The sequence below is a fragment of the Melospiza georgiana genome, chromosome Z (assembly GCF_028018845.1).
Source record: "Melospiza georgiana isolate bMelGeo1 chromosome Z, bMelGeo1.pri, whole genome shotgun sequence".
NCBI classification, from domain to species: Eukaryota; Metazoa; Chordata; class Aves; order Passeriformes; family Passerellidae; genus Melospiza; species Melospiza georgiana.
In genome coordinates this window covers 20,894,400-20,908,703 of record NC_080465.1, presented here as the reverse complement: position 1 = coordinate 20,908,703, position 14,304 = coordinate 20,894,400, and the positions used below count along the sequence as shown (strand labels likewise).

Sequence of the window (14,304 nt, the reverse complement as noted above, 5' to 3'; positions counted from 1 at the left end):
GCCTTGGCAACAGTGAGTAAAGGCACTCCGTGGAAGTATGTACAGATAACTATGATAAAAAATACATTATTATCACTGCATTAAATTAAATTTAAAATAAAGAGCCCAGCTACAGAAAATCACTCAAGCAAGTCGACTTATTGAAATGGGATTCATCCATGTGCTACAGTGATTTCCTACATTCCAGTCTAAATCACTGCTCTGAGCAAGGATGACTGAAGATTGATGGAGGAGTAGAATGTTTAATGGTGTGGCATGAGCAGCTATTCATAGCTCACTCACACATGAAATCCATGTAACTGTAAGCTCTTAAACTGCCTCAAGGAAAATTATTTTAAGACCATACATTGCACCATAGATTGCTTATCTTTATGTCTTGTCCCTTTTCTTCTGAAAGATTTGGATTAGGAAAATATGAGTTCAGAGACTTGGCCCTGCTTTTCACTTCTGAAGATGAGATTTGGCTCATGCATTGTTGCCTGCATGAGGTGAATGCCTCATCTGAACTTGGAATATACACTGCCCCTATCCTTATCAGTTGAGGGGCACTTCTCTACAAGTCCAAGTTGACCAACCTGCCTGTCATTTGAAAGGAATGCATCACCCTTTGGAAGCAACCCTTCATCTGCTATGTAGAGGTAGGGAAGGAGGAGTGAATCCCTCTCCCCTTGCCTTTGCACATATCTATCCTCTGTGTTGAAGGTGAGAGACAGAAGCTAGGTCTGGCATCTTATATACCTAATGTTTGTTTTACAGTAGCTAATTTTACTCAATTACAATATTTCATTGCAGTCATTCCTGTTCCCTGCTGCACCTGGTCTTTTTTGCTGACATGGTGGAATTCTTGCTTTGCTGTACCTGGAGCTGAGCCATCCTGAAGCAACAGATACCATCAGTACTAGGTTAGGTCAACATAATAGTACATAAGCTTTGCTCCTTCTGAAGACAAAATTTAATCTGAGGAGGTGGGGCAAAATCCATTTACTGTGTGAGAAAATATGGTACCCAATGGGTGTGCATTGCAGTGTTCAGTTAAAAGGTTTCATTTGAGCTAGATTGGTTTATGCTTTTAGGCTCTGGGGGAAATCTCATCTTGTGCTCAAATGGTACCATCCAACTCATGCCTTCAGCTGGTGCATTAAAACCAGTTTGCTGTTGCGGCATGACAAACTGGTATTTTAGTACTCCAGTTCATTCAACCCCTTTTGGAATGAAAAGTCATTAATTCCTTATGTTTAGTAACCTGATAGTCTCAGCTCTATTAGAATTCTCTTTATAACTTCTTGCTTTCCCTGGCTACTAGAATAATTCTGTTGGTTCTATTGCCATGAATTTATGAACAGTATTATCAGAAAACAGTTGTTCTAGAGTTACCTACCAGTTTTAGCACTGTGTACATCTACAGAAGCAAGGAATCACTCCAATTAGTAATTTGCTAAAGGCCAATTTTAATTTATGTAGGCTGTTAAATGAAGAAATGTTTTATGAAATCTGGATCTATGAGGGCATGTGCAAGGCCTTTGTTCTGTCTTTGTTCTATCTTTGTTCTCTCTTTCTTCTGCTTCTCAGCAGCCTGGCCTGATGACAGATTAGAGTGATGGTGGAAGCTATTCTGTGAGCAGAGCATACAGTCAGGAAAGCTCCTGCAGTCTTTGAGTAGTCATTTATTCATTATGATGCCAAAATACAATCTTACCAGCCACGACAGCTGTCTGAAAATGGAGTAGAGATGTAAATCACAGAATGAGGGCAGAACTATCTAAGTCCTTCTAAAACTGAGTCCTTTCATCAGCATGGCTGAGGTCAAGTTTCTGGCCCCAGTGGCATATAAGGAAGAAGTTGGTCCATTTGATGGTCTAAGTCATTGGCTTTCAGAGTGGAGAGTGTTGGCAGGATTCTGACCTTCTTTGCATCACCACCAGTAGTAGACTCACTGCTGCTCTTGAACAGGGGTGTCCAAACCTCATCTCTTATTCCCTCAAGTAATCCACAATGGCCTGATAATCACAGAGTCAGTTAGGTTGAAAAAGACGTCTGAGATGATAAAATCCAACCTTTGACCAACCACCACCATGCCAACTAGACCATGGCTCTAAGTGACGCATTCACTCTTTCCTTAAACACTTCAGGGATGGAGACTCCACCACCTCCCTGGGCAGCCCATTATGCAACAACCTGTGGGACCAGAGTAATTGCAATCACATCTGCATTTTGGAAAGGCAGAATGTAGTAATTGGAGTGACCTTGGGAAAGTTCAGCAATCACTAATTAGAGATCCTCTGTTTCTGGTGCATGTTGATGGGGAGTGATAAAGCCCTGCCTGCCTTGAGTGTGGCACACCTCCTGTGATGAGGAAGGACTTTGTCGTTTTCTCCCTCATTCCATGTGGTTGGTGAGTTCTGATGTCATTTTTCTTTTAACTACAGGTCATTTCATGGGCAACAACACAGTGATTGATGTTTTGAGGAGAGAAGGGTATGAAGTAGAACACACTCCAGCTGGACAAGCCATCAACAAGTAATGCATGCTTTTACCTAGCTGAGCAGCCAGTGGTGGGAGTTTGTAAACAATTATGAAGTAGGAATGGTAGCTGGAATTATAACTAAGAGGGGGCTAGGCTTTTTCTCTCCTTCCAAGCAGTTTGCTTTTCTCTTCCATGAGCTAGTTTGGAAAGGGGATTTTATTTGGTTTTGTTTTGGTGAGGCTGTTTTGTTTGTTTATTTTGTTTGGTTTTGGGGTTTTGTTGTTGGGGTTGGTGCTCTTTGGTTTGTTGGTTTGTTGTTGTTAGTTTTGTGGTGGGTTTTTTGTGGGTTTGGGGTTTTTTTGTGGGGTTTTTTTTGGGGGGGGTGTTTGTATTTTTTTTGTTTGTTTTTTATTGTTCTTGTTAATAAAATTTCTACCCTTGTAAGTTTTTAAATCTTAAATGAACAGCCACAGAGTATGCATGCTTGGTTCATCAGATCTGGATGCTGTCTTGTATCATACAGACTCCCAGGTTTCTCTTTCCTCTCTTTTATATGTTTGACTCCCCTGCCTTTTAATAATGCCCTTCTTTTATACTGCTATTTTTTTATTATTTCTGTTTACTCTCTCCCAGTCTGGAATCTGATTGCCCAGAGTCTTTGCAAGCTGTCTCTATGACTGATTGCTCTCATGTCCCCTCTTTTCTTCAGCATTTTTAAGCTAAGGTACTTGTTGTTCTGGTTCATCCTGCAGCTGTCCTTTGGGATATACCCTTCCTGCTTCTTTTTATCTCGCACTGGATGCTTTTATCCACCTCCATGGTTTCAGTAACTAGAGAATGCCAGATAATCTCCTCCTCCACTCTCTACTGAGAATTACTTGTGCTTTGACTCACCTCTTCCTGTAATTCTTGCCACTAGCTTAGGGTCTGCAATCTTTGCTTTGCCCTTCTCCACACTCTTACCAAACATGTAGCTGTCAGACATACTCGCTCTTCACTGCTAAAAACCACAAAGGAGAAAATTGGAAATTGGTCCCAATTACAGTACTGTTTTCTATTTGTCCTCTGTGCTGGCCATAGTGTCCCTGTTTGCATCTCTGTCCCTCCTTCCCCACATTTCTGATGTGGGGCTCTCAGGCAGGACTACTGCCTTTTGATAGGATTTGTGCAGAGGGCACAGTGTTGGGTCTTGGTCTGTGCCAAGGACTCTACAGGTGTGGTGCAAGTTAGTAACAGCTGTTTTTCTCATACTCTGATTGCTTCATTTTCCTCTTTATACCGCCTTTGCTGTTGTCTGAAAACATGATATTGAAATTCTGGCAGGTCATGTTTCTGCAATGATTCTTAATATGGACATACATCATTAACTCTACATGCACTGAAAAAAACTGATTCAAGACTTAGCTCATGATTATATGAATGCCAGTCCCTAACCCTGTTTCTGCCATTGGGCATGTGGTCTGACAAGGAGAAGCACCTGTCCTTAAGCACAAGACTTAATGATTCTGTGACACTGGAGTTGTGCTAGAAAATCAGTGTTTGTAAGGATGATTAAAAGCTAACAAACAAACAAAGAAAAACCCAAAACAGCCTGCACTGATATTTTCATGTTGCTTTTGTCATTTTTAGCTTAGGTATTCCTAAAAACAGCTACAGCAGCTTCTTAAAGCTTAAAGAAAGATAGCTTAATAGGTACCTGAGGATAAACAAGATCTGATACTGCTCTGTAAAGATGTAAGGGCAGACAACTGAATAAAGGAGGGGTTTTCACTTATCAGGAGGGCTGGTATCAAGGTTACTTGGAATAGCTGGGCACCCAGTTCCATAACCACATAGTGGGAGTTCATTTTTCAGCCTCTTGTGCCTTTGAAAGCCCTCAGTTTGGCATCAGTTGCATCTTAAACCTCTTATTAGGACTATTGGACAGATCATCTTCCCTGGAGACTTGATACTAAACCTGAGTAACAAGATGGCACTTCACTGTTAGCATTTCTGGATGACTTGGAAACAGATGTAAAAATATTAAATGCATTTTAAGAAAAATGTGGGTTCAAAGGAAAAGAGCATTTAAGATGAGGGAAAGGACCTGTTGCAAGAGTTTGTCGGAGTCCTAGGGCTTGGAAGGAAGATTTCACTTAATTGCTATCCAGGGCTTGTTCTAGGGGCAAATAGCAGAGTAGCCTAGACAGTAAACCCAGTGCTGCTCACGTAAATGTAAAGCTGTATCCACCTGTTGTCCTGTGTAGTGCGGCACGCAGTCCAGTCAGTACCTGTGGACTATTTCACTCTTCATGACTGAGACAGGGTAAAAAGGCAAGTGGTTGAACTGAGACAGAGAGTTTAAATGACTGCTCTGGTGTCAGACTCAGTAGGTGTATTAGTTGAGATATCCTCAAATACAAGGAGGGGGAAGGCTGCAGTCATCTGCTTTCCCTGCAACATGATGTTTCGCTGTGCTCTGGCTAAACAAAAAGTTCCTTGTGAAATATGTTGTAGATATCTGTGTGTAGGAACCAATAAGGATGCAGGATAGTCATGCTCATTTTCCTGTAGTAGGCAGGACTGCCTGAGGTGTACTTTCCATCTACAGAGCAAATGGGGTGGATGTCCCTAGATGGAGACAGAAAAGTTCCTTCTCCCTGGTCTCTCCCAGGTAGGGAAGGCAAAAGAGGTGCCCCAAGCAGGCAGTATTGCAAAGAACAGTTTCTAAATAGTACCACAAGTTTAGTCAAGCTCCTTCTGACTCACTTTGGTCTTTAACTCTTGTTCCTGATTTTAGAATATAATAATATATTGTAAAATATTCAGCACAGTCACAGCCATAATTAAGGTGCTTGCTGACTCTCCCTTAGCTGCTGTGATGGGAAATTGGCCTGGGGGGAAGAAGGATGGGCTTTTGAATCTGTTCCTTTTCCAGTGGTCTCTAGAAGAATTGCCTGCAGGAAGTGTTGGAAAGGAGGTTTGGAATATGGACGTGTCTGAGGTTGCATCTATCAGAATAAATGTCTGGCCATGCAGTATGCAGGTCATCTTCTACTTGTAGCAGTGCTGAGCTACAGCATGGTGTGGCCATGGGCTCAGAAGGGAAGGCTGCAGGCAGCATGGCACTCTAATCCACAGGGGTGGGGTCCTACCCACTCTATGACTTAGTTAAGGAACAAAACAGTGAAGAGAAATGGTGGAAAAGGGACTCGTGGGCAGAAGATCTTGAAACAGATTAAATCAGGTTGCTGGAGAGAGCTAATGAGAGTTCATCACTCTGCAAGGTGGATGAACTCTCATTAGCTCTCTCTAGCAATCTGATTTAATCTGTTTAAAGAATGGATGATGTGAAGCAGCTAAGGAGGAGAGCTGAAGGGTGATGACAGTCCAGAGGCAGTGACAATGTGTGACACTGCAATGATTTTGAATGAGATTGATAGCTAGGGTCCATTCTGCGGCAGACTCTCTCAAAAAACATGTGATCACTCTGATTTTCCTTGCAGCAAATAGGACAAATTATCTTTGTTTTCCATCTACTCTCTCAATGTTCTAGTCCACAACTTTATTTCCCCTTCTCCAGGAGCTACCCTGTATTTGCTGTCAAATAAGTGTGCATACAGTGATGGGCTAGCTTTAAAAGTGTACCCATGCTGAAATATGCCTCCTTCCAGACCACCTCCTTTTCATGTCATTGGAAGCTGAAAAAGGAACACAGTTCTAGGGAAGTTTCATTGATTAAAGGCAGGTTTCTGCTCGGTGGTCTGTGGTTTCCTGTTACTTTCCTGAATTTCAACCCAAGCCAGTCTGCACTTTTGTTACAAAAGACTATTGCATTTCTTCTCTTTATGAAGTAGCCATGAAGATCAGTCAGATATTCCTGTTAGGTTCTGTGTACCCACAGAGTGGTTTGAGTTTGTGGTTTTGTCCAAGATGCTCATAAACAAGTAACGAGGGAAATTTGTTCCAAACAATGAGAAATGTGGCCCAGCAAAGCCATGAATGAATAGGATACTGCAGACTGCCTGCCTTAGAGTATAGATGAGATGTTGCTTTTTTGCTCTAAAAATAAAGAAACAGCTTCAGTAATCATAGTGAAGCTGATTGTTGCTTTTTCAATTTATCATCTTTGCAGGAAGCTGAGTAGTCATAGCCCTGAGAGCTTTTTCTGGGAGCTCTACTTGGGGTTTCCAAGATTTGTCTTGTATAGAACAGTTTGTACATGCCCAAAGTCTCAGTACATATCTCACTGGAGCTCCTTTGAAATTCCCAATAATGCTACCAGCCTAATGCAGGATCTGGGCAGCTGGGACGTTAAGGTCTGACTCCCACTCCGTCATTACGTCCCATAAATGTGTGCAAAGCTCAGCTCTGTTTATGAGAGAGATGCAATTTCTCAGTTTCCTCCCCTTCATGTAGACCTCCATACTTGTCCATAAAACCCACTAAGACCACCATTTCATGCTCCTTGGTGTGCTTTATCTGAGTGGCAGAACAGCATTACACCCTTTTGCATTCAACCCTAGAAGCCAGTATCACAACTGTGTGCTGAGCTCTGGTCTCTTATGTGTCAGACATGTTCTCTGATGTGATTTTTTGTAAAGGCTGTGAATCCACTGCTTTGTACTATCTGCCTTCATCAAAAAGAAAATGAGAAGAGAGTGAACTTGGTGATGCCAAAATTAATCTGCTTTCAGTTGATGCAGACTAGATGGCCCAAAGGATTCCTTAATCATAGAATCATAGAATGTTAAGGGATTGGAAAGGACTTCAAAGATCATCTAGCCCTAATCCCCCTGCCATGGGCAGGGACACTTCCCACTAGACCAGCTTGCAAAGTCTTACACAATCTGGCTTTGGAAAATGCCAGGGTTGGGACACCACAAGCTCCCTGGGCAACCTCTTCCTGTATTTCACCACCCTCACAGTAAAGAATTTCTTCCCAATACCTGTCCTAAATGCATCCCTTCTTCAGTAACAGACAGGAGTGTCTGTTACTCCTGTTACTACAATTCCTGACAGAGTCCCTCTCCTGCTTCCCAGTAGGACCCTTCAAGATACTGGGAAATTGCAAGGAGGTCTCCATACAGCCTTCTCTTCTCCAGGATGAACAGGCCCAACTTCTTCAGTCTGTCTTCACAGGGAGGTGCTCCAGTCCTCTTATCAATGTTGTGGCCTCCTCTGGACTTGATCCAGCAGTTCCATGTCCTTCTTATGCTGAGGACCCCAGAGCTGGATGCAGGGTTCTGAGTGGGCTCTCCCCAGAGCAGAGCAGAGGGGCAGAATCCCCTCCCTCCCCTGCTGCCCACGCTGCTCTGGATGCAGCCCAGGGTCCCATTGCCTTCCTGGGCTGTGAGTGCTCATGGCTGGGTCATGTTAAAATTTTCTTCAATCATCACCCCCAAGTTCTCCTCAGTGCTGCTGTCAATCTCCACTCAACATGTGGCTGTGTCTGGGATTGCCACAAACCAGGGACAGGACCCTGCACTTTGCCTTGTTGGACTTCATGGGGTTTGCACAGACACACCTCTCCAGCCTGTCCAGGCCCCTCTGGATGGCATTGCTGCCTGCCAAGTGTGTTAGCTGCTCCATAGATCTTGGTGCTGATGCCAAACTTGCTGAGGGTGCCCTTGATCCCACTGTCCATGCTGCTGATCTTGAACAGCAGTGGTGTCAGGACTGACCCCGGAGGGAGACCCCTCATCACTGGTTTCCATGTGGACAAGGAGCTGTTGACCACAATTGTTTGTGTGCGGCCTTCTGGCCAGTTCTTTATCCACCAAGCAATCCGTCCATCAAATCTGTGTCTATCTAGTTTGGAGACAAGGATATCATGTCAGACAGTGTCAAACACTTTGCCTATGTCCAGGCAGACAATGGCAGTTGCTCTGCCATGTCCATCAGTGCTGCTGCCCCATCAGAGAAGATAATCGAACCTAACAGGCATTGTTTGCCCTTGGTAAAGCCATGTTGGCTGCTTCCAATCACCTCTTTGTTTTCCATGTTTGTTTTAGTCTTCAGGAGAATCTGCTCCATGATCTTGCCTCACACAAGAGGTGAGACTTCTACTTTCTCCTTTTCAAAAATGAGGGTTATTTTTCCCTTTTCCTAGGTGTTGGGAATTTTACCTGAGTGCCACAAGTTTTCAGAAATTATTTAGTAGTAGCTTAGGAACTTATCTGCCAGCTTCCTTAGAACCCACAGATGAATCTATCAGGCCCCGCTCACTTGTGCACATTCAGGCTCTTTAGATGGTCTCAAACCTGATTCTCTCCTACATTGTGCTTAGGGCCTTCATTTGCCTTTCCTGACTTGGGCAGCTTGGCTGGAACACTTGCCATTGAGCACTGACACATAGTGGTCATTGAGAACCTCAGCCTTCTCTGGGTCCAGCATGCAGCCATGTTACTGTTAATGGTATGCTTAGCCTTTGCCTTCAAAGGTGGTAATTTTCAAGATGTGTTTCTGTCGCCATGGTCATGGTCTGTGAGCTAGCTTGTTTCTTACCTTCTCCACCAGTGAGAGGTACTGATCCAGACCTGGTTTCATCAGCTGGTGTGCTTTAGTTGTGTTGTTTGCCCTTCCCTTTGTCCCCCAAGTTAGTTTGTTCTGGGCAGGAATGTTGAAAGAAATAATCTGGTCTGTGTTCTGCAGCAAACCAGATTAGAGGAGTGTGGTTTGACTCTGACTTAAAAGGGATTTGTCTCTAGATGTGCAAGCTTATTACCAAGAGTTACTCCGCCCTTATCCAGACTGCATTCTTTCCTCTGACACAGACTGCCTCTTTTCCAAAGGTTTTTTTTTTTGCTATAGAGTACTATTTTGATGATAAAATCAATATTGGCTTAAGGAAGAGAGAGCAGGAATACACAGCAGAGACATGAGCATCCAGGCAGAAACATCTATTTTATATGTATGTGCCTTGATACAGGATTTTGCCTCAAAGTCCTTTTAAATGCTATCTGTGTTCTCTCTTTCTTCCAGCCAAAAATCTCCCAAAACCTTGTTAGCCTTTTCATCATCACACAGTCCCTATGTCATGTCCCATGAGCTCCCACTACACCCCCAGAAGGAGGAGGAAGAGGAGGAGGGAGAGTTCCTGCCTCACCTGCTCTTCCCTGACAGAATTGATGTGCTCATGAAAGCAGACAGGAAGTACAAAAAGAAGAAGAAAAAGCAGGAGAAGAAGCAGAAACTGCGACAATTTAACGACCTCTGGGTTCGCCTTGAAGAAAGGTATCTAATGGCTGGGGAGGGGGAGGATGGCTTGTCAAACTGGACTTTACCTTGGATGGTTTCATACAGACCCTCAAACTTCTGCAGGGGTAGATATGTCCTGTGGACAGGATCTGACCTTCTCCACTGCTGTGATTCTTTCTGAAGCATTTGCATGAGGTTTCTTGTGCGTTTAGTGGCAAAAAAAAAAAAAAAAGCTTTCTTTTTTTTTTCTTTGCATAGCTAGATTTGTGTAAAACTAGGCATAAAACAAGTGGAAGTCTTGTCTAGATCATTCTCCATTTGGGCTTGAGGGATTGAGAGCAAACGGCAGTCCTCTCTTTCATGGAAGGCTGGGTCCGGTGGTAGATGGTACAGATCAAAGCCTTGGACCATTAAACAAAAGCTGCTGCATATGAGGAAACTATCATTCCTGACATATGTTCTCCTTGTACTTGGGCAATATTCATGCAGTATTTTCAGTTTCTGTATTATTTCAGTCTGAAAAAGCATGACAGCCTAATGGATGGTGGAATTTATATAAAAAATGAGTGTGTTGTGGGGCAGATGTTCACACATATCCCTTACTTTTCATCCAGAAAAGCTTACTTACCAGAACTACAGCAATCCACAGAAAAACAAAAAAGGCCAATTTCTCTCATTACCTGTAATAAGGCCTGTGACTGAATGTATACCTTAACGTTTCCCTCCTGTTACATAACACACATGCCCAAATATGCTTTCTTTTGTACTTTATGTGTTTGTATCTCTGCCATACTCAGCTTGATGGCATTAAATTTTTGTGATACCCTAAACAACCAGACAGGTGGGGTTAATGGAAAAAATCTGACAGTTCTTGAAATGAAGCCTGTACATTATTTGGGTTTTTTCCCCTCTGAAGAATACTTCTTCCTGCTCCCCACATTATTCAGTATAGCAGAGTTCTCCTTTCCATGCTTTTCCTTTCATGTCTCTGTATCCTAATTGTACCACTGCTATGAGTGATACATGGCTCAGGCTGGCCACAAGTGGCTGCAGCAGCTGTTCTCTTTGAGGCATTCAGCCATTGTCAGATCTTTTAGACCACATTCCCTTCTTTGCTCCTTCCTTCAGCCTTAATATTAGCTATTTGGGAGACAAATGCTCATGTAACATGTCCTCTGACAGACCTACACACAGTCCAAGATTCACCAATATAACAAATCCTATACTGATCACACTTGATTTTGTCTCTTAGTCTACTATTTACTTTCTGTTAATGTAGTTTATACTAGCTGATTGTGAATGGATTTTTGGAGTTTATGTTGATAGTCTGTTTAGTCAAAATGCTAACAAATGTCTGTCTTAATCTCCCACTGTGCCTCCACCGTGCCATGTTCAGTGTTTCACATGCAGTTGCTCCCACAAAGCTCAGGAAGTCAGAGGGCAGTGACTCTAAGACGCCTGTGCCCTTGCAGTATCAAGCCTTTAGAAGAAGAGGGAAAATTACATGTGCTACTGTGACCAAATTGAAGGCATGTTAGGGCTGCATAGATTTGAAGTACTGCCAGGCAGTAGGGAGGCAAAAGCAAATGATGGCAGTCTAGGAAACTTTTGCATAAGTATGGGAGCAGGAAAAGCTGCTTTTCTTTTCTTCTTTTTATGTTTCCTTTCTTCCTCTACTATTTAAGATGTCCTCTGTGCTAGAAGCTTACCCTGGTGCTAGATGACAAACGCCTTGTAGGGGCGACTCCTTAGCAGCAGAGAGGAGCTTAAACATCTGGAGGTGGAGATGTTGCATGGTAATGCTGGGAAAGACGAAGGATGCCTGGGAGATTGCTGTGCCCATGTGCTGAGGGAGGGAGGCAGCTGTCCCTCAGGCAGGAGCCCCACCCGTGCACTGGGCTCCTGTAAAGCCCTGGCTGTCTGCTGGGCTCTGCCACAGCGCCCGTGCCGCTGCCAGGCTGGGCTGAGCATCCCTTCCCAGGGAAATCCAGCACCTCTGGGCTCCAGGGCCTGTCTGCCTGGGAGTCTCAGCCCTCGCTCCAAACATTGCTCAGGGTGTGCAGACACCAGTAAAGTTGTTGGGTTTCTTACGAATGGGCCGTTCACAGCTTTCAGGTTTACAGATGGGCTTGATGACCTTAAAGGTTATTTCCAACCTACATAATTCTATGATTCCTCCTGTGAGCCTGAAAATGTGAAAGGTGCAGCTCAAGTGATTTAGTAGTGTTGTAGTGCGCTTGTCAGAATGGCCTTGGTTCGTGCCCCTGTATGCATCAGCTGCTGGCTGTATTTCCTTGATGTGCTGCCAGCTGGCTTCTCTCTGGCCATTGTTCAGATCTTTGAGTAAGGAAGAGTAGAGTGTTTTTAAAAAGGATAGTAATTGCCTTTAATTTCCCAAAGCATTTTTGCTTAGTGGACTGAAATAAGAATGGTGCACAGCACCTGGGGATTGGCTGCAGAAGAAATTACTTGGGTTTGTATTTGCCAGGTGGACTTGCTTTTAGTTTTGTCCAGATTTGTCTTCAGGTTCTACACAGCACCCTGCAGTCCTGGGGGGTATGTGAGTCGCACAGCTGTGGTGTCAAGCATTGCTTTCAGTCCATTGCCAAAGAGAACTACAACCTGTGTAGTGTCTGACCCTTCTGACTCCTGGCCTGCTGTGGTGTGTGATCTCCGCCCAGATCAGGTTCAGTTGGCCTTAGCAGCCTGGAGCATACAAATTTCTCTCCTCCATCATGTATTACCACTATGGGAGTTCAGCTTATGTATGCTCTAATTCAGTTCTTGTTCATCATGATGTCAGAGTACTCTCTAGCACTGTGAGATACTCTGAAATGTGGTGATCTAGGATGTGTTTCTGGAAGCCATCCTTCTCTGCTTGAAGTATGTCATGTAAATCTTTTTGTAATTCCTGTACTGTATGATCTCTCTCTGCGGAAGTGATCATACAGTACAGGAACAAGGTGGGCCCCTGTGAAGTGTGGTGCATGGAGCATGGCTGAGGAAGATGTACTCAGAAAACAGGTGCCTCACTCCAGCTGTGCTCAACAAGTGCCCCAGCAGTGACACTCCTCTGCAACAACGCTTATTTTGTTCTTATCTATTTTCTGCTTAGCTGACAGAGGTTAGGAATATGGTCATCTTACCCACCTGACTGACTGTATGGGACCGATGAGCAGGCTGGGTAGACTTGAGACAGGGCCAGTATTTTGGTGCTGTCATCACCCTCCTCAGTCTCTTCACTGTTCCCCCTCATGTCTACCTCACAGTTTGGCTGGGTAGCACCTCATCCTTGTGGGCTGGTGTGGGAGCTGTCCACATGTGTGAGGAAGGGACAAAACAGCACTCTGCCATTTAGGAAGCACAGACTTTTGGTCAGTGTGTAACTTGTACAAGAGACCATTCGGATGGACCCAGAAAACTGACAGGGGGTCACAGAGGCTGACCACCTCCTGCTCTGTGGCTGTTGGGCAGCTGTGGGCTGGGTCAGGACTGATGTTCTTCTCTTGCCTTGCAGTGCTACTGATCCTCCTCCGCGGATCCGCATCATCAATGGCTACATCACGGTCGAGCCCCAGCCCCGGGGCCGGGGGCGGCCCAGCCGCGCTCACGCAGACGCCAGCAGCGCTCACCAGATTCCCCATTCCCTCTGCCTTCCACTGCTGACTTTGACTTTGTGTAAGATAATGCTTCATTGAGACACAGGAGGATCCAAGCTGCAAGACTCTTGCCTTAAAAATCAAAAAAAGAAGTTTATGCAAAAAAGAAATAGAAGACTATGAGAGGGACACCTATTCTTTGGGGTGTTCTTAAACTGCCTCCTTTTCTTGAGTCCAGATCATTAACTCTGTTAACTGGTTTGACCTTCCCAATAGAGGAGAAGATATTTTAATGAAAGTGTTATTTATCCTTCTCTTGCAGAAGAATTATTTCATGTTATCCCATAATACTTTGGGGAGATTATAACGCCGCTATAACATAGCTGTTGTTTAGCTGTTTGAGCCCAACTAAAGTACATATTTTTCACCTTCAGTGCCTTGTAAAAAGATTTACACACCACTGACTAGTTTATTAGAACAGAATATTTTGATCATATGAGCACAGCTGGGAAAGAGAGTTGGTATTTTATGTCTCTACTGGTAATGCTTTTAATTCTTGATTGTTAGGGCTCCAGATTACATATAAAGGTTCATGGCAACACCTACAGTAGAATAAAACAGTGAACACTTCTGAACAGAACGTGTCTGCTGTCTGTTTGGTGCTATTTAAGATGGGTCCCCTGAACCCCTAGTGGCTGGACAAGTCTCATAAGTGCAAACTAATGTACATTTAAGAAAAAAACAATTCTGTGGGAACTTCCCAAATCATAATGTTGGAGTCTCCCAAAATAGGTTCTCAAGAGGTGATTTGCACAATTAAGACTTAATTCTAGAAAATCCTTTCAAGTTTTCTACTAAGTTCATTACTTTCCAAATTAAGTCCTTTGCTGTCTATGTGAAATAGATGTGTTGTTGACTGTTGAATGTAAAGAAGCTTGGAAGTGGTGATGAATTTTCTGAATTTGTACAGGACATTCTCTTGTGATCACACTTAATTTGTGAGCAATATTTCACCCCTATCTCTTAGCAGGGTTTCATTGCCTGGGAAGATCTCTGAAGTTT

The 14,304-nt window shown here is 43.7% G+C and overlaps 1 protein-coding gene across 1 annotated transcript in view; it reads left to right on the top strand.

Annotated features, from left to right (window-relative positions):
• The window catches only part of TRABD2A (TraB domain containing 2A), an 81,706-nt gene extending 68,365 nt beyond the window's left edge, over positions 1-13,341 (top strand). The window contains exons 5-7 of the mRNA XM_058044250.1: positions 2,427-2,517; positions 9,428-9,679; positions 13,161-13,341. Coding sequence (XP_057900233.1) covers positions 2,427-2,517; positions 9,428-9,679; positions 13,161-13,341 — 524 coding nt within the window. The remainder of the gene's footprint in view (positions 1-2,426; positions 2,518-9,427; positions 9,680-13,160) is intronic.
• Positions 13,342-14,304: the final 963 nt, after the last annotated feature.